Source organism: Oncorhynchus mykiss, chromosome 20, assembly GCF_013265735.2.
Source record: "Oncorhynchus mykiss isolate Arlee chromosome 20, USDA_OmykA_1.1, whole genome shotgun sequence".
Lineage (NCBI taxonomy): Eukaryota > Metazoa > Chordata > Actinopteri > Salmoniformes > Salmonidae > Oncorhynchus > Oncorhynchus mykiss.
Window position 1 is genome coordinate 42,461,452 of NC_048584.1, and position 20,743 is coordinate 42,482,194.

Sequence of the window (20,743 nt, forward strand, 5' to 3'; positions counted from 1 at the left end):
CCTTCCCAGAAAAGTGGAGGCTGTTATAGCAGCAATGTTCCAACATCTAGTGGAAAGCCTTCCCAGAAAAGTGGAGGCTGTTATAGTAGCAATGTTCCAACATCTAGTGGAAAGCCTTCCCAGAAAAGTGGAGGCTGTTATAGCAGCAATGTTCCAACATCTAGTGGAAAAGCCTTCCCAGAAGAGTGGAGGTTGTTATAGCAGCAATGTTCCAACATCTAGTGGAAAAGCCTTCCCAGAAGAGTGGAAGCTGTTATAGCAGCAATGGGGGAACAACTCCATATTAATACCCATGATTTTGGAATGAGATTTTCGACGAGCATGTGTCCACATATTTTTGGTCATGTAGCGTATGTTAATATGACAAGATGTTATTCAAAAAATTATTCAAATACGATGTATTGATTATAAAGAAAAGACTTGAAAAAGCTCTCTAAAGAAAGTGTTTACAGCTTTTCTATAACAGGGTTCTGTGTTAAAGACCAGTGGATCATCAGGTTACAGGAAGTGAGACCTCGTAGACGTAGCCAAAGTAAGGAGGTTGTGTTGTACTTACAGGAAGTGAGACCTCGTAGACGTAGCCAAAGTAAGGAGGTTGTGTTGTACTTACAGGAAGTGAGACCTCGTAGACGTAGCCAAAGTAAGGAGCTTGTGTTGTACTTACAGGAAGTGAGACCTGGTAGACGTAGCCAAAGTAAGAAGGTCGTGTTGTACTTACAGGAAGTGAGACCTGGTAGACGTAGCCAAAGTAAGGAGGTCGTGTTGTACTTACAGGAAGTGAGACCTCGTAGACGTAGCCAAAGTAAGGAGGTTGTGTTGTACTTACAGGAAGTGAGACCTCGTAGGCGTAGCCAAAGTAAGGAGGTCGTGTTGTACTTACAGGAAGTGAGACCTCGTAGACGTAGCCAAAGTAAGGAGGTCGTGTTGTACTTACAGGAAGTGAGACCTCGTAGACGTAGCCAAAGTAAGGAGGTTGTGTTGTACTTACAGGAAGTGAGACCTCGTAGACGTAGCCAAAGTAAGGAGGTTGTGTTGTACTTACAGGAAGTGAGACCTGGTAGACGTAGCCAAAGTAAGAAGGTCGTGTTGTACTTACAGGAAGTGAGACCTCGTAGACGTAGCCAAAGTAAGGAGTTCCAACGAAGGCTGGAGGAGTGTCTTGGGCGTCGAGGACGTTGATGGTGATGGTGGCTGTAGACGTCAACACCTGATGCTTCCCTTTGTACTGCCCACCCCCATCCTGATGGATACAACAGAGGGTTAGACATTGGACATGGTAAATAATGACTGATTATCCAGTGCTGATGTTACGAGCTAAAATCACTATTGTGAAGTAACGGTACTCTGCAGAAGTAAACCCTCTGTGTTAAGGCTGTAATGGTGTTTAATAGTGAGGAGGTACCACTTCCCCCCTTAATAGAGGAGGTACCACTTCCCCCCTTAATAGAGGAGGTACCACTTCCCCCCTTAATAGAGGAGGTACCACTTCCCCCCTTAATAGAGGAGGTACCACTTCCCCCCTTAATAGAGGAGGTACCACATCCCCCCCTTAATAGAGGAGGTACCACTTCCCCCCTTAATAGAGGAGGTACCACTTCCCCCCCTTAATAGAGGAGGTACCACTTCCCCCCTTAATAGAGGAGGTACCACTTCCCCCCTTAATAGAGGAGGTACCACTTCCCCCCTTAATAGAGGAGGTACCACTTCCCCCCTTAATAGAGGAGGTACCACTTCCCCCCTTAATAGAGGAGGTACCACTTCCCCCCTTAATAGAGGAGGTACCACTTCCCCCCTTAATAGAGGAGGTACCACTTCCCCCCTTAATAGAGGAGGTACCACTTCCCCCCTTAATAGAGGAGGTACCACTTCCCCCCTTAATAGAGGAGGTACCACTTCCCCCCTTAATAGAGGAGGTACCACTTCCCCCCTTAATAGAGGAGGTACCACTTCCCCCCTTAATAGAGGAGGTACCACTTCCCCCCTTAATAGAGGAGGTACCACTTCCCCCCTTAATAGAGGAGGTACCACTTCCCCCCTTAATAGAGGAGGTACCACTTCCCCCCTTAATAGAGGAGGTACCACTTCCCCCCCTTAATAGAGGAGGTACCACTTCCCCCCTTAATAGAGGAGGTACCACTTCCCCGCTTAATAGAGGAGGTACCACTTCCCCCCTTAATAGAGGAGGTACCACTTCCCCCCTTAATAGAGGAGGTACCACTTCCCCCCTTAATAGAGGAGGTACCACTTCCCCCCTTAATAGAGGAGGTACCACTTCCCCCCTTAATAGAGGAGGTACCACTTCCCCCCTTAATAGAGGAGGTACCACTTCCCCCCTTAATAAAGGAGGTACCACTTCCCCCCCTTAATAGAGGAGGTACCACTTCCCCCCTTAATAGAGGAGGTACCACTTCCCCCCTTAATAGAGGAGGTACCACTTCCCCCCTTAATAGAGGAGGTACCACTTCCCCCCTTAATAGAGGAGGTACCACTTCCCCCCTTAATAGAGGAGGTACCACTTCCCCCCTTAATAGAGGAGGTACCACTTCCCCCCCTTAATAGAGGAGGTACCACTTCCCCCCTTAATAGAGGAGGTACCACTTCCCCCCTTAATAAAGGAGGTACCACTTCCCCCCTTAATAGAGGAGGTACCACTTCCCCCCTTAATAGAGGAGGTACCACTTCCCCCCTTAATAGAGGAGGTACCACTTCCCCCCTTAATAGAGGAGGTACCACTTCCCCCCTTAATAGAGGAGGTACCACTTCCCCCCTTAATAGAGGAGGTACCACTTCCCCCCCTTAATAGAGGAGGTACCACTTCCCCCCTTAATAGAGGAGGTACCACTTCCCCCCTTAATAGAGGAGGTACCACTTCCCCCCTTAATAGAGGAGGTACCACTTCCCCCCTTAATAGAGGAGGTACCACTTCCCCCCTTAATAGAGGAGGTACCACTTCCCCCCTTAATAGAGGAGGTACCACTTCCCCCCTTAATAGAGGAGGTACCACTTCCCCCCTTAATAGAGGAGGTACCACTTCCCCCCTTAATAAAGGAGGTACCACTTCCCCCCCTTAATAGAGGAGGTACCACTTCCCCCCTTAATAGAGGAGGTACCACTTCCCCCCTTAATAGAGGAGGTACCACTTCCCCCCTTAATAGAGGAGGTACCACTTCCCCCCTTAATAGAGGAGGTACCACTTCCCCCCTTAATAGAGGAGGTACCACTTCCCCCCTTAATAGAGGAGGTACCACTTCCCCCCTTAATAGAGGAGGTACCACTTCCCCCCTTAATAGAGGAGGTACCACTTCCCCCCTTAATAGAGGAGGTACCACTTCCCCCCTTAATAGAGGAGGTACCACTTCCCCCCTTAATAGAGGAGGTACCACTTCCCCCCTTAATAGAGGAGGTACCACTTCCCCCCTTAATAGAGGAGGTACCACTTCCCCCCTTAATAGAGGAGGTACCACTTCCCCCCTTAATAGAGGAGGTACCACATCCCCCCTTAATAGAGGAGGTACCACTTCCCCCCCTTAATAGAGGAGGTGCCACTTCAACCCTTAATTGGGGCGATACCACATCCCCCCTTAATAGAGGAGGTACCACTTCCCCCCCTTAATAGAGGAGGTACCACTTCAACCCTTAATTGGGGAGATACCACATCCCCCCTTAATAGAGGAGGTGTGATCTTGTGTGATCTGCACATCCAGAGACTCCATCCCACTCATGAAAAATACCTTCTCCAATGGCGCAAAGAGGCGATACTTCAGACTGAGGAGCGAGTTGCCACAGACCCCCCCCACCCCCCCCATCTGCTACAGATCCACCATGTACATTTCATCCTGCTTTCTATGTGATCAGGCTTCCGTTAAAATACACACTTAAGATATAATAAAGGGCTTGTGTTGTTGTTTACAAACATCCTGTCGTAAAACAACTTGCTCCTTCACCCAAGACAATTAGTCGATCAGCTGCCATGTGGTGGGGTCAAGGGCGGCGTTGTAGTGTAGCCTTAGGTAAATCAGGGCTGACCCATCACAAGAGCTTAGAGACTGACACACAGGGATATAGGAGAGGAGCTGACCCTCCCACTGAGGCTAAAAGACAGAGACGGAAGAGAGACTCCCAGCCCTTCACCTTCCCCCATGGCTCAGAGAAGAGGACAAGTTTTCCTCCCCCTGAGAGACAGGGAAGGAGGAGAGAGAGTTTACCCTCCCTCCCTCCCTCCCTCCCTCCCTCTGAGGCCCAGAGACAGAGATGGAGGAGAGAGAGTTTACCCTCCCTCCCTCCCTCTCAAGCCCAGAGACAGAGATGGAGGAGAGAGAGTTTACCCTCCCTCCCTCCCTCCCTCCCTCCCTCCCTCTGAGGCCCAGATACAGAGATGGAGGAGAGAGAGTTTACCCTCCCTCCCTCCCTCCCTCCCTCCCTCTGAGGCCCAGAGATAGAGATGGAGGAGAGAGAGTTTACCTTCCCTCCCTCCCTCCCTCTCAAGCCCAGAGACAGAGATGGAGGAGAGAGAGTTTACCCTCCCTCCCTCTGAGGCCCAGAGACAGAGATGGAGGAGAGAGAGTTTACCCTCCCTCCCTCCCTCCCTCTGAGGCCCAGAGATAGAGATGGAGGAGAGAGAGTTTAGCCTCCCTCCCTCCCTCCCTCCCTCCCTCTGAGGCCCAGAGACAGAGATGGAGGAGAGAGAGTTTACCCTCCCTCCCTCCCTCCCTCTGAGGCCCAGAGACAGAGAAGGAGGAGAGAGAGTTTACCCTCCCTCCCTCCCTCTGAGACCCAGAGACAGAGAAGGAGGAGAGAGAGTTTACCCTCCCTCCCTCCCTCCCTCTGAGGCCCAGAGACAGAGATGGAGGAGAGAGAGTTTACCCTCCCTCCCTCTGAGGCCCAGAGACAGAGAAGGAGGAGAGAGAGTTTACCCTCCCTCCCTCCCTCTGAGGCCCAGAGACAGAGATGGAGGAGAGAGAGTTTACCCTCCCTCCCTCTGAGGCCCAGAGACAGAGATGGAGGAGAGAGAGTTTACCCTCCCTCCCTCCCTCCCTCTGAGGCCCAGAGACAGAGAAGGAGGAGAGAGAGTTTACCCTCCCTCCCTCTGAGGCCCAGAGACAGAGAAGGAGGAGAGAGAGTTTACCCTCCCTCCCTCCCTCCCTCTGAGGCCCAGAGACAGAGATGGAGGAGAGAGAGTTTACCCTCCCTCCCTCCCTCCCTCTGAGGCCCAGAGACAGAGAAGGAGGAGAGAGAGTTTACCCTCCCTCCCTCTGAGGCCCAAAGACAGAGAAGGAGGAGAGAGAGTTTACCCTCCCTCTAAAGCCCAGAGACAGGGCCAGAAGATATCAGCATTCCCAGACCAGACAAGATCAAACCAAACCAGACCAGACCAGACAGGTGTGACACATTGCTCTTTGGGGTTTTATGTCTTTCACATCTATAAAGCACTTTGTGACAACTGCTGATGTAAAAAGAGCTTTAACATTTGTTGGGGGGAGGGGGGGGGTTAATTGATTGATGCATTGATTGACACATAGCTAGCCTGCACTCACCTTGGCAACCACTATCACAAAGTGTGTTGCTGTGGTCTCGTAGTCGAGCGTCTCGCCTGGTTTGATCCGCAGGACCCCACTGTGGCCGTCGATGGTGAACCTGGTAGTAGTGGTGCCCTGGGAACAGACAGTAAAACCCTGGATTATGATAATGCATACTGAGATCTAAACTTAACTACATCTAACTAATCACACCCTCCATTCAGTGACTAGTCACACCCTCCATTCAATGACTAATTTCCCCCTCCATTCAGTGACTAATCACACCATCTATTCAGTGACTAATCACACCCTCCATTCGATGACTAATCACACCCTCCATTCAATGACTAATGGCACCCTCCATTCAATGACTAATTGCACCCTCCATTTAATGACTAATCACACCCTCCATTCAATGACTAATCACACCCTCCATTCAATGACTAATCACACCCTCAATTCAGTGACTAATTTCACCCTCCATTCAATGACTAATTGCACCCTCCATGCAATGATTAATCACACCCTCAATTCAATGACTAATTTCCCCCTCCATTCAGTGACTAATCACACCATCCATTCAGTGACTAATCACACCCTCCATTTAATGACTAATCACACCCTCCATTCAATGACTAATCACACCCTCCATTCAATGACTAATGGCACCCTCCATTCAATGACTAATTGCACCCTCCATTTAATGACTAATCACACCCTCCATTCAATGACTAATCACACCCTCCATTCAATGACTAATCACACCCTCCATTCAATGACTAATCACACCCTCAATTCAGTGACTAATCACACCATCCATTCAGTGACTAATCACACCCTCCATTCAATGACTAATGGCACCCTCCATTCAATGACTAATCACACCCTCCATTCAATGACTAACATTCACACATCAAACCCAACCAATTCCACATCACACGTCAAACCCAACCAATACCACAACAGACATCAAATCCAACCAAAACCACATCACACATCAAACCAACCAATAACGTCACACATCTAAATATAGCTAAAACAACCAATAACAGTCGACATATGAACAGTGCCAACTACTGTTTGCTTGCTGATGGCCAAAAGCTACCCTAAGCTTCAGCTAAGCCCTCAATAACTTACTAAAATGTAATTGAAATGTAATCCACTAGAGGGGCCCCATTTCCTGCCTCCACTCTAGTGTAAAATTAATTGTTTTCTCTCCACAGATGGCTTCCTTCCTGTTTTTATACATGCCCTTTACCATCCATCTGGTCCGTTTTACACTGAACAAAAAATTTTAAAAAACACAACATGCAACAACTTCAACGATTTTACTGAGTTACAGTTCATATAAGGAAATAAATTCATTAGGTCCTAATCTATAGATTCCACACATTTGTTGGTCACAGATACCTTTATAAAAAAGGTAGGGGCGTGGATCAGAAAACCAGTTAGTATCTGGTGAGACCATTTGCCTCATGCGGCGTGACACATCTCCTTCGCATAGAGTTGATCAGGCTGTTGATTGTGGCCTGTGAAATGTTGTCAAACTCTGTTCACAACGTTGACATCAGCAAACCACTCCACCATGCAATCCCATACACGCTGTCTGCCCAGTACAGTTGATACCAGGATTAATCCGTGAAGAGCACACTTCTCCAGCGTGCCAGTGGCCATAGAAGATGAGCATTTGCTCTCTGAAGTCAGTTACGACGCCGAACTGCAGTCAGGTCAAGACCCTGGGGAGGACGACGCGCACGCAGATGAGCTTCCCTGGGACGGTTTCTGACAGTTTGTGCAGAAATTCTTCAGTTGTGCAAACCCACAGATTCATCAGCTGTTCGGGTGGCTGGTCTCAGACAATCCCACAGGAGACGAAGCCTGATGTTGCGTGGTCTGCTGTTGTGAGGCCGGTTGCACGCCAAATTCTCTAAAAGGACATTGGAAGTGACTTATGTTAGAGAAATGAACATTCAATTATCTAACAACAGCTCTGGAGGACATTCCTGCAGTCAGCGTGCCAATTACATGCTCCCTCAAAACTTGAGACATCTGTGGCATTGTGTTGTGTGACAAAACTGCACGTTTTAGAGTGGCCTTTTATCGTCCCAAGAACAAGGTGCACCTATGTAATGATCACGCTGTTTAATCAGCTTCTTGATATGACACACCTGTCAGGTGGATGGATTATTTTGGCAAAGAAGAAATGCTCACTAACAGGGATGTAAACAAATTTGTGCTCAACATTTGAGAAAAATACCCTTTTTGTACGTTTGTAACATTTCTGGGATCTTTTATTTCAGATCATGAAACATGAGACCAACACTTTACATGTTGCGTTTATATTTTTGTTCAGTGTATATCAGTTGGTAAAGAATGGTGCTGTAACACCAAGGTTGTGGGTTCGATTCCCGAGACAATCGTACGTAAATTGTTAAATGGTATATACACTCAGTGGCCACATTATTAGGTACACTAAACTGTTCACGAAAATGGTTCGCTCCTACAGACAGTGAGGCAGGAGGCCATGACTTGGTATATAAAGCAGGCAGACAGGCATCGAGGCATTCAGTTACTGTTGGATTGAACGTTAGAATGGGCAAAACGTTATGTTGGCTGACAGTTTGTTACGCTGTCCTTACGAACCGCAAAGCATATCCTTACAGCGCTATGTACCAGTATGTTAGCTATTGGTTACTAATACATAAAACTTTCCAGTATGTTAACTAAGGGGCGGCAGGGTAGCCTAGTGGTTAGAGTGTTGGACTAATAACCGAAAGGTTGCAAGTTCAAATCCCCAAGCTGACAAGGTCGTTCTGCCCCTGGGCCGTCATTGAAAATAAGAATTTGTTCTTAACTGACTTGCCTAGTCGGTAAAAAAGTAAGCAACTTTGAGCGTAAAGCCCAGGCCGACCTCCTGGGCTTTTCACGCAAGACAGCGTCTAGGTGCGACAAACAGAAACACATCCAGTCAGCGGCAGTCCTGTGGGTGAAAAAAACAGCTTGTTGATGAGAGAGGTTGTAGGAGAATGGCAAGAATCGTGCACGCTAACAGGCCGGCCACAAACAGACAAATAACAGCGCAGTACAACAGGGTGAGCAGAACGGCATCTCGGAACGCACAGCTCGTCGATCCTTGTCACGGACGGGTTATTACAGCAGGCGACCACACCGGGTTCCACTGCTATCAGCTAAAAACAAGAAGAAGACGCTCCAGTGGACACACGATCACCAACACTGGACAATTAAGGCGTGAAAAAAACATTGCCTGGTCCGATGAATCACAGGTCCTGTTGAGTCATGCTAAAATAAAATGTTATTTGTTAGCAGATTAGCAGATGTTAATGCGAGTGTAGTGCTTGTGTAAGAAATAACACGTAAAAAAACTAAACACTGCGTAGTTTCCTAGGAACGCGAAGCGAGGCGGCCATCTCTGTCGGCGCCAGGAGTTATTTTGGCTGTTTGCAGAGTCAGGATTTGGTGTTAGTAGCATGAGTCCATTGCCCCATCCTGGCTGGTTTTAATAGTACAGGCTGGTGTCAACGGTACAGGCTGGTGTTAACAGTGCAGGCTGGTGTCAACGGTACAGGCTGGTGTTAACGGTACAGGCTGGTGTTAAGGGTACAGGCTGGTGTTAACAGTACAGGCTGGTGTCAACGGTACAGGCTGGTGTTAACGGTACAGGCTGGTGTTAACGGTACAGGCTGGTGTTAACGGTACAGGCTGGTGTCAACGGTACAGGCTGGTGTCAACTGTACAGGCTGGTGTCAACGGTACAGGCTGGTGTTAACGGTACAGGCTGGTGTCAACGGTACAGGCTGTTGTCAACGGTACAGGCTGGTGGCGGTGCTGTAATGGTGAGGGGGAATGATTTTCCTGATACATGTCGGGTCCCTTGATAACAATTGAGCACCGTTTGAATGCCACACCTTCTAGAATCCAGGCCCCGAAGGATTCAGCTTGTTCTGGAGGCAAAGGGGGGTCCAAAAAGGTACTGAAAGGAGGGGGTCCAAACTGGCACTAAATGGAGGGGGTTCAAACTGGCACTAAATGGAGGGGGTCCAAACTGGTACTAAAAGGAGGCGTCCAAACTGGTACTAAAAGGAGGGGGTCCAAACCTAATAAACTGGCCACTATTATACATACAGTATAATTATACATATATTATATAGTATCTACTGTATGACAATGGATCCCCCATATAACCTTTGATCTAACTCTGAACTCTCTGTCAGACCAGGACAGTGTTCATTAGGGCAAACTGTAGAAAAATGTTTTATTTGACAAGTTCATAGAGTCCCTCCCTGTTTCAGAACATGTTCTTTCTATGTATGAGCCAGACCCAGGGCTGTGGACATGATCTACCAGTAAGTAGTAGTTGACACTGCCTCCAGAGCCCATGTCTTTATCCACCGCTTGCACTCTGTAAATGCTGATTCCAGCTGCGGTGTCCTGCAGATGACACAAACATCAATGACATTAATTATAACATTGCCTGTGCGCTTATCTAGTACATATCCGGTAGAGCTCTAATAACAGGGTATCTTTACTGGTCGACATGTCATACAGGCCCCTGGGTTACTGAAATCGCATTATCTCTAAACACATGATGACACTATTGACATCTATCATTATCTTTAAACATTATCTCTGAAGACATTTTAAACCAATGACAGAGCTGTCTTCATGTCGATGACGGGTTTTAACACTGACCTCGGGGACGTCCACGGTGAAAGGCAGGTTCTGGAACTCTGGTTGCTCATCATTGGCGTCGGTGACAAACACCCGTATCGTCTCGATAACCTAAAGGAAGGAACAAACAGATGACATCACAACAGCCCAGCTGAGAAGCCAGGTATGATTATTGTATTAGCGTATAGGCCTATACATGGGATGCGTATGGATTTGCAACTAATGCTGTTGTCAAAGCTCAGCTCACCTTATTCCGACCATCTGTTATGCTAACAAAAGCCAAGATTTCACCTTGTTTCTGACAAAACAAAGAACACGTTGTTAACAGCACTTCGAAACAGCACTGTGGGTAATGACAGACTCACCAACACACACAAGACTTGGTCATGGTTCTCCTGAGATTACTGGACGTCATGTTGTCAAAGCGCCCTACGTCACACTCACCTCTCTGTCTAGTTCCTGAATGAGAGTTATGTTCCCTGACTTAGGGTCCACTCTCAGGTATTCTCTGGTGCCCTTCTCAAAGGTCAGGCCAAACCACACGGCATCCCCCTCTGGGTCGGTACCGTTTAGGATATATAGCTGTGTTCCTGTGGGGTCACAGACAAAAATCGCACCTGCTTATTAATTTGTTATGAATGGTTATGAATGTGGTATGAATGCTTATGAATGTGGTATGAATGGTTATGAATGTGTCATGAATGGTTATGAATGTGTCATGAATGGTTATGAATGTGGTATGAATGGTTATGAATGTGGTATGAATGGTTATGAATGTGTCATGAATGGTTATGAATGTGGTATGAATGCTTATGAATGTGGTATGAATGGTTATGAATGTGTCATGAATGGTTATGAATGTGGTATGAATGGTTATGAATGTGTCATGAATGGTTATGAATGTGGTATGAATGCTTATGAATGTGGTATGAATGGTTATGAATGTGTCATGAATGGTTATGAATGTGTCATGAATGGTTATGAATGTGTCATGAATGGTTATGAATGTGGTATGAATGCTTATGAATGTGGTATGAATGGTTATGAATGTGTCATGAATGGTTATGAATGTGTCATGAATGGTTATGAATGTGGTATGAATGGTTATGAATGTGGTATGAATGCTTATGAATGTGTCATAAATGGTTATAAATGTGTTATGGAGTCTATGTAGGTACCCTTCAAATAATAGAGATACTGAATTTGGTTAAAGCATTGCCTATCAAGTACAGGAAAGGCAACCCATCTCTACAGTTGTACAGAAGATAATCATAAGAAAGACGATCATACCGTTAACCGGATCGAGACTTAAAGTTAATTCTGAGATCTATATCATTGATTCTGTTTCTAAGTCATGACAGACCCATTGACTCGAATGGGAATTCCCGTTCTAGTGATTCTATTTCTATGGTGTATTATTGTATTGTCAGATGTTAGTTATATTGTTGACAGCCACTCCTTCATCTCTTTTGTTTTCCTGGCTAAGCCTATTACCGTGCGTCCACCTCCACTGAAGGGCATGATGGTGATGCAGCTCAATGCTGCTCATGTGATCACTGATCAGTCTATCATTAGAAGACCTGGGTTCAAATACTATTTGAAATCTTTCAGTCCTGGGAACCCCCCCTGGAATTAAGCAAGGGCAATCAAGGATCAATTATTTAAAATGTTTAAAAATAGTATTTAAAATGTTTAAAAATAGTATTTAAAATGTTTTTTTTTAATTATTTAAAATGTTTTAAAATAGTATTTAAAATGTTTTAAAATAGTATTTAAAATGTTTAAAATGTTTGCTCTTGAAACACAAGATCAATCACAACCACATTGAGATTTTCTTAGAATTTAACCACATTAAAATTTAAATAATTAACTAAATAATCATCGCATTTATATAATTGTTTACAACACTCACCGACTTCTGTGTCTTCTGAGATACTGAACAGAGCCATGTTCCCATTGGTGCTGCTCGGTCCGTTGTCATAGAAATAGGGAGCGTAGTCAGTTTGCCCTGGGGGGAGAAGAAAAAATGAATCGAAACTTAAGAGTTGAACGTGTCATTTATAACAAGCAGCGCTTTACGGCGTGTTCACAAACACAAACAGGTAAATGACAATCTAAAGATAGTGTCCATGCTGTGGATAGTGTCCAGTTCACACATTATAACACATGCTGTCATAGTGTCCAGATCACACATTATAACACATGCTGTCATAGTGTCCAGTTCACACATTATAACACATGCTGTCATAGTGTCCAGATCACACATTATAACACATGCTGTCATAGTGTCCAGTTCACACATTATAACACATGCTGTCATAGTGTCCAGTTCACACATTATAACACATGCTATCATAGTGTCCAGTTCACACATTATAACACATGCTATCATAGTGTCCAGTTCACACATTATAACACATGCTATCATAGTGTCCAGTTCACACATTATAACACATGCTATCATAGTGTCCAGTTCACATTATAACACATGCTGTCATAGTGTCCAGTTCACACATTATAACACATGCTGTCATAGTGTCCAGTTCACACATTATAACACATGCTATCATAGTGTCCAGTTCACACATTATAACACATGCTATCATAGTGTCCAGTTCACACATTATAACACATGCTATCATAGTGTCCAGTTCACACATTATAACACATGCTATCATAGTGTCCAGTTCACACATTATAACACATGCTATCATAGTGTCCAGTTCACACATTATAACACATGCTATCATAGTGTCCAGTTCACATTATAACACATGCTGTCATAGTGTCCAGTTCACACATTATAACACATGCTGTCATAGTGTCCAGTTCACACATTATAACACATGCTGTCATAGTGTCCAGTTCACACATTATAACACATGCTATCATAGTGTCCAGTTCACATTATAACATATGCTGTCATAGTGTCCAGTTCACATTATAACACATGCTGTCATAGTGTCCAGTTCACATTATAACACATGCTGTCATAGTGTCCAGATCACACATTATAACACATGCTATCATAGTGTCCAGATCACACATTATAACACATGCTATCATAGTGTCCAGATCACATTATAACACATGCTGTCATAGTGTCCAGTTCACACATTATAACACATGTTTTCATAATCAATTCAATACTTTAAACACCTGTTGTAATATGTATCTGAATATTCTAATACAACGTTTGTACTCACTTGCTGAAACGGCAGGGCAGCGGAAAGACACAGGAGAGTTCAATGTCAACAGAGGTCAATAAAATGATACATCTTACCCACACCACAAACACATACAGACACATGCAGTGGGGGGGGATTAGGAAGGGAAAAAGAAGGTGCAGGAACTCCTGTGAAATCCTAGTATCAGGACAGAGAACAGAAAACCTACCCAGAGAGGGAGACAGAAGAAGAGTGACCAGGAAAACTAAGAGGAAAAAACATCGTCTTTTTTTCTTTTGGTTCTTCATCCTGACGGAGGAGGAAGAAGAAGAAGAAGACGGCTTGTCAGGATCCAGGCGTTCTCGCTAGGCGGCTCAGTCGCTAGACGTCTCAGCTCAGTGGAAGGGGGGGGGGGGGGGGGGGGGGGGGCTGGGAGGACGGCGTTAGTCCACTGACGTATCCTGTCTTCCACTCCTTTACCTCACAGTCACAACAGACATCTTAGACAGACCTTGTCTACCGCTGCTCTCACCCCCAAAATGTGAGACTGTTCCCCGCAGAGAGAGACTAGGAGATATCTAATGTAACAGACTGTTCCCCACAGAGAGAGACTAGGAGATATCTAATGTAACAGACTGTTCCCCGCAGAGAGAGACTAGAAGATATCTAATGTAACAGACTGTTCCCCGCAGAGAGAGACTAGGAGATATCTAATGTAACAGACTGTTCCCCACAGAGAGAGACAAGAATGTATCTAATGTAACAGACTGTTCCCCGCAGAGAGAGACTAGAAGATATCTAATGTAACAGACTGTTCCCCACAGAGAGAGACTAGAAGATATCTAATGTAACAGACTGTTCCCCACAGAGAGAGACTAGGAGATATCTAATGTAACAGACTGTTCCCCACAGAGAGAGACTAGAAGATATCTAATGTAACAGACTGTTCCCCACAGAGGCTACCCACTGGGCACAGACGTCAGTTCAACCTCTAGTTTTGATTTACATTTGGTTGAGTTATCAACTAATGTGAATTCATTGTGAAATCAACACAAAAAGTCAATTCCCTTATGTCGATAACTTTTTGCAAATCTAATCAGTTTTCCACGTTGATTCAACATCATCACACTGATTTTTTTATTTTATTTAAATGACATGGAAAGTGTCTAGGAGATATCTCGCCTCATCTCACAACGTGATGCAGTGCCTTAAGTTTTCATACCACTTAAACAATTCCACATTTTGTTGTGTTACAGCAGGAATTCAAAATGGACTAAATAAAAAATAAAAAATTCACCCATCTACACACAATACCCCATAATTACATGTTTTTAGAAATGTTTGCAAATTTATTGAAAACTAAATACAGAAATGTCTCATTTACATAAGTATTCACACCCCTGAATAAATACATGTTAGAATCACCTTTGGCAGCGATTACAGCTGTGAGTCTTTCTGGGTAAGTCTCTAAGAGCTTTGCACACCTGGATTGTACAATATTTGCACAGTATTCTTTTTAAAATTCTTCAAGCTCTGTCAGTGTCACACCCTGATCTGTTTCACCTGTCTTCGTGCTTGTCTCCACCCCCCTCCAGGTGTCGCCCATCTTCCCCATTATCCCCTGTGTATTTATACCTGTGTTCTCTGTTTGTCTGTTGCCAGTTTGTTTTGTTCCGTCAAGCCTACCCCTCTGCTCCTGTCTCTCGATTGTTCCTGTTTTTGACCTTTTCTGCTTGCCCTGACCCCGAGCCTGCCTGCCATCCTGTACCTTTGCCCCACCTATCTGGAATACTGACCCCTTGACCTGTCTTTTGCCTGCCCCTGTTGGATTAATAAACCATTGTTAATTCGACGTTGTCTGCATCTGGGTCTTACCTTGAAACGTGATAGTCAGATTTGTTGTTGATCATACCTAGACAGCCATTTTCAAGTCTTGCCATAGATTTAAGCCGATTTAAATCAAAACTGTAACTAGACCACTCAGGAACATTCAATGTCGTCTTGGTAAGCAACTCCAGTGTATATTTGGCCTTGTGTAATAAGTTATTGTCCAGCTGAAAGGTGAATTTGTCTCCCAGTGTCTGTTGGAAAGCAGACTGAACCAGGTTTTCCTCTAGGATTTTGCCTGTGCTTAGCTATATTCCATTTATTTGTATCCTAAAAAAAACTCCCTAGTCCTTGCAGATGACAAGCATACCCATAACATGATGCAGCCACCACCATGCTTCAAAATATGAAGAGCGGTACTCAGTGATGTGTTGTGTTTGATTTGCCTCAAACATAACACTTTGTAATCACCACATAAAGTTTGTTTCTTTGGCCTTATTAAAACAGGATGCATGTTTTAGAATATTTTTATTCTGTACAGGCTTCCTTCTTTTCACTCTGTCAATTAGGTTAGTATTGTGGAATAACTACAATGTTGTTGATCCATTCTCAGTTTTCTTCTATCACAGTTATTAAACTCTGTAACTGTTTTAAAGTCACCATTGACCTCATGGTGAAATCCCCGAGCGGTTTCCTTCCTCTCCAGCAACTGAGTTAGGAAGGACGCCTGTATCTTTGTAGTGACTGGGTGTATTGATGCACCTACCAAAGTGTAACTAATAACATCACCATGCTCAAAGGGATACTCAACGTCTGCTTTTTTAAAAAGCCATCTACCAATAGGTGCCCTTCTTTTCGAGACATCGGAAAACCTCCCTGGTCTTTGTGGTTGAATCTGTATTTGAAATTCCCCGCTGGACTGGGGGACCTTAATTGTATGTGTGGGGTACAAAAATGAGGTAGTCATTGAAAAATCATGATCATGATAAACACTGTTATTATAAAAAATAAAATACTAAATGTATGGGGTATTTGTGTGTAGATTAGGAAAAACATTCTTTAATCCATTTTAGAATAAGGCTGTAATGTAACAAAATGTGGGAAAAGTCAAGAAGTGCACCGTATATCAAATATCTTGTATTAAACCCTGTATGAGTCATACTGACAGCATGTGGTGTAACTGAGTCTACACCCCCCCAGGCTCAGGAAGGGGGATGTTATTATATTGACTGTGATGTCTTACTCACTCAGAGGTGCAGTGATGTGCTTTTCCTCTCTTCACACGTTTAAAAATAGGATGTGGCGTTCTATGACACGCTCATACAGGAAGTAGTCAGTCTGCAACTACTGCAACGTTCTTCCCCCCCAAAAAAATATATTCAGGAACCTCAAACTTTTCTTTTTTCAATGAAGGTATATGGGATACAGTATTTAGTAGTATATTTCAATGTCACACTGAAACTAGAATTCAGTGCTATATCAACCTTCTGTTGATTACGTTTATGAATTATTTATTTTTTTACCTTTATTTAATCAGGCAAGTCAGTTAGGAACAAATTCTTATTTTCAATGACGGCCTAGGAACAGTGGGTTAACTGCCTGTTCAGGGGCAGAACGACAGATTTGTACCTTGTCAGCTCAGGGGTTTGAACTTGCAAACTTCCGGTTACTAGTCCAACGCTCTAACCACTAGGCTACCCTAGTCTGTTACCAGGGTGGTCTACTGAACTCAGTAGTCTGTTACTAGGGTGGTCTACTGTTAGACCCTACTGAACTCAGTAGTCTATTACTAGAGTGGTCTACTGAACTCAGTAGTCTGTTACTAGGGTGGTCTACTGAACCCAGTAGTCTATTACCAAGGTGGCCTACTGAACTCAGTAGTCTGTTATCAGGGTGGTCTACTGAACTCAGTAGTCTATTACCAGGGTGGTCTACTGTTAGACCCTACTGAACTCAGTAGTCTATTACTAGGGTGGTCTACTGAACTCAGTAGTCTATTATCAGAGTGGTCTACTGAACCCAGTAGTCTGTTACTAGGGTGGCCTACTGAACTCAGTAGTCTGTTATCAGGGTGGTCTACTGAACTCAGTAGTCTATTACCAGGGTGGTCTACTGTTAGACCCTACTGAACTCAGTAGTCTATTACTAGGGTGGTCTACTGAACTCTGTAGTCTATTATCAGAGTGGTCTACTGAACCCAGTAGTCTGTTACTAGGGTTGTCTACTGAACTCAGTAGTCTGTTACTAGGGTGGTCTACTGAACTCAGTAGTCTGTTATCAGGGTGGTCTACTGAACTCAGTAGTCTATTATCAGGGTGGTCTACTGAACTCAGTAGTCTATTACCAGGGTGGTCTACTGAACTCAGTAGTCTGTTACTAGGGTGGTCTACTGAACTCAGTAGTCTGTTACTAGGGTGGTCTACTGAACCCAGTAGTCTGTTACTAGGGTGGTCTACTGAACTCAGTAGTCTGTTACTAGGGTGGTCTACTGAACTCAGTAGTCTGTTACTAGGGTGGTCTACTGAACTCAGTAGTCTGTTACCAGAGTGGTCTACTGAACCCAGTAGTCTGTTACTAGGGTGGTCTACTGAACTCAGTAGTCTGTTACTAGGGTGGTCTACTGAACTCAGTAGTCTATTATCAGGGTGGTCTACTGAACTCAGTAGTCTATTATCAGAGTGGTCTACTGAACCCAGTAGTCTGTTACCAGGGTGGTCTACTGAACTCAGTAGTCTGTTACCAGGGTGGTCTACTGAACTCAGTAGTCTGTTACTAGGGTGGTCTACTGTTAAACCCTACTGAACTCAGTAGTCTATTACTAGAGTGGTCTACTGAACTCAGTAGTCTGTTACTAGGGTGGTCTACTGAACCCAGTAGTCTATTACCAAGGTGGCCTACTGAACTCAGTAGTCTGTTATCAGGGTGGTCTACTGAACTCAGTAGTCTATTACCAGGGTGGTCTACTGTTAGACCCTACTGAACTCAGTAGTCTATTACTAGGGTGGTCTACTGAACTCAGTAGTCTATTATCAGAGTGGTCTACTGAACCCAGTAGTCTGTTACTAGGGTGGCCTACTGAACTCAGTAGTCTGTTATCAGGGTGGTCTACTGAACTCAGTAGTCTATTACCAGGGTGGTCTACTGTTAGACCCTACTGAACTCAGTAGTCTATTACTAGGGTGGTCTACTGAACTCTGTAGTCTATTATCAGAGTGGTCTACTGAACCCAGTAGTCTGTTACTAGGGTTGTCTACTGAACTCAGTAGTCTGTTACTAGGGTGGTCTACTGAACTCAGTAGTCTGTTATCAGGGTGGTCTACTGAACTCAGTAGTCTATTATCAGGGTGGTCTACTGAACTCAGTAGTCTATTACCAGGGTGGTCTACTGAACTCAGTAGTCTGTTACTAGGGTGGTCTACTGAACTCAGTAGTCTGTTACTAGGGTGGTCTACTGAACCCAGTAGTCTGTTACTAGGGTGGTCTACTGAACTCAGTAGTCTGTTACTAGGGTGGTCTACTGAACTCAGTAGTCTGTTACTAGGGTGGTCTACTGAACTCAGTAGTCTGTTACCAGAGTGGTCTACTGAACCCAGTAGTCTGTTACTAGGGTGGTCTACTGAACTCAGTAGTCTGTTACTAGGGTGGTCTACTGAACTCAGTAGTCTGTTATCAGGGTGGTCTACTGAACTCAGTAGTCTATTATCAGGGTGGTCTACTGAACTCAGTAGTCTATTACCAGGGTGGTCTACTGAACTCAGTAGTCTGTTACTAGGGTGGTCTACTGAACTCAGTAGTCTGTTACTAGGGTGGTCTACTGAACCCAGTAGTCTGTTACTAGGGTGGTCTACTGAACTCAGTAGTCTGTTACTAGGGTGGTCTACTGAACTCAGTAGTCTGTTACTAGGGTGGTCTACTGAACTCAGTAGTCTGTTACTAGGGTGGTCTACTGAACTCAGTAGTCTATTACCAGGGTGGTCTACTGAACTCAGTAGTCTGTTACTAGGGTGGTCTGCTGAACTCAGTAGTCTGTTACCAGGGTGGTCTAATGCTAGTCCCCTACTGGTAGTGCCTGGGATGATCTGCTAAAAGTTTGTAAAGGCCTATCCACCCTCGCTTGACAGACAGAGAGAAAGCCCTGTGGGCCAGGTCAGTGAGATTAGCTATTTGTACATACACAACAATGACAAGGACAAGGCAGCGTAGGCCTTACCGTCCCGACACTAGAGACCCTACAGATCCGGACTATGTATACACCTCCACTTGATGGACTACGAGCAACGAACAGTATCGTACGCCATGTGTTGATTGTGGCTTCAAGTAAAGACATTCTCACCCCTCACTACTGGTGAACCTATCTGAAACGTTAACAGATTCAAGGCAGCAGACGTCCACAGCAACCGTCAGGACACGCTCATCTAGCATTGCATTATAATCTAGCTGAGAGCCTACCGTTTCTCTACGTACAAATATCGAGCATATTCCGTCAAATCGGGCCATATCATAACGTACATATCCTGATAAATAGTATTTGCTGTGATTTAAATGATTAAAATCCAACCCAAGCAGCAACACATGTCTGTTTTTCTCATGGAAGTACCTGGCTAGTTACAGATGTTGGTGCCCTGGTTTTGTGGTTTAATTTCAGAGGGCCAGTGTGGGACGGCCATGGGGCAGATGGCTGACAAGAGGATTATCTGACTAAGCCTTTGTCATCTGGTGCTAGTAGCTACGCATGTTGTCTGTGGAGATATACAAGGTGGATGGACGCCTCCTGTCTGTTCTGTACACACAGTGTTGTCTAGACCCGCTACTATAACCTTCATGGTTAATATCTGACCCGCTACTATAACCTTCATGGTTATTATCCCCCTCCACTATAACCTTCATGGTTATTATCCCCCTCCACTATAACCTTCATGGTTATTATCTGACCCCCTCTACTATAACCTTCATGGTTATTATCTGACCCCCCTCTACTATAACCTTCACGGTTAATATCTGACCCCCTCTACTATAACCTTCAGGGTTATTATCTGACCCCCTCTACTATAACCTCCATGGTTATTATCTGACCCCCTCTACTATAACCTTCATGGTTATTATCTGACCCCCTCTACTATAACCTTCATGGTTATTATCTGACCCCCTCTACTATAACCTTCATGGTTATTATCTGACCCCCTCTACTATAACCTTCATGGTTATTATCTGACCCCCTCTACTATAACCTTCATGGTTATTATCTGACCCCCTCTACTATAACCGTCATGGTTATTATCTGACCCCCTCTGCTATAACCTTCATGGTTATTATCTGACCCCCTCTACTATAACCGTCATGGTTATTATCTGACCCCCTCTACTATAACCTTCATGGTTATTATCTGACCCCCTCTACTATAACCTTCATGGTTATTATCTGACCACCTCTACTATAACCTTCATGGTTATTATCTGACCCCCTCTTCAAAAGTAGCTACCCTTTGCCTTGATGACAGCTTTGTACTCTTGGCATTCTCTCAACCAGAGACTTTTTCTTGTTAAG

At 44.7% G+C, this 20,743-nt stretch overlaps 1 protein-coding gene across 1 annotated transcript in view; it reads right to left on the minus strand.

Moving 5' to 3' along the window:
- LOC110499560 (cadherin-related family member 1-like) overlaps positions 1–13,749 on the minus strand; it is a 34,324-nt gene extending 20,575 nt beyond the window's left edge. The window contains exons 1-9 of the mRNA XM_036956364.1: positions 13,602–13,749; positions 13,412–13,414; positions 12,118–12,213; positions 10,650–10,795; positions 10,453–10,503; positions 10,227–10,316; positions 9,879–9,965; positions 5,535–5,651; positions 1,097–1,240 (exon numbers count right to left, since the gene is read on the minus strand). Of these exons, the coding sequence (XP_036812259.1) occupies positions 1,097–1,240; positions 5,535–5,651; positions 9,879–9,965; positions 10,227–10,316; positions 10,453–10,503; positions 10,650–10,795; positions 12,118–12,213; positions 13,412–13,414; positions 13,602–13,680 (813 nt within the window). The 5' untranslated portion in view covers positions 13,681–13,749. The remainder of the gene's footprint in view (positions 1–1,096; positions 1,241–5,534; positions 5,652–9,878; positions 9,966–10,226; positions 10,317–10,452; positions 10,504–10,649; positions 10,796–12,117; positions 12,214–13,411; positions 13,415–13,601) is intronic.
- Positions 13,750–20,743: the final 6,994 nt, after the last annotated feature.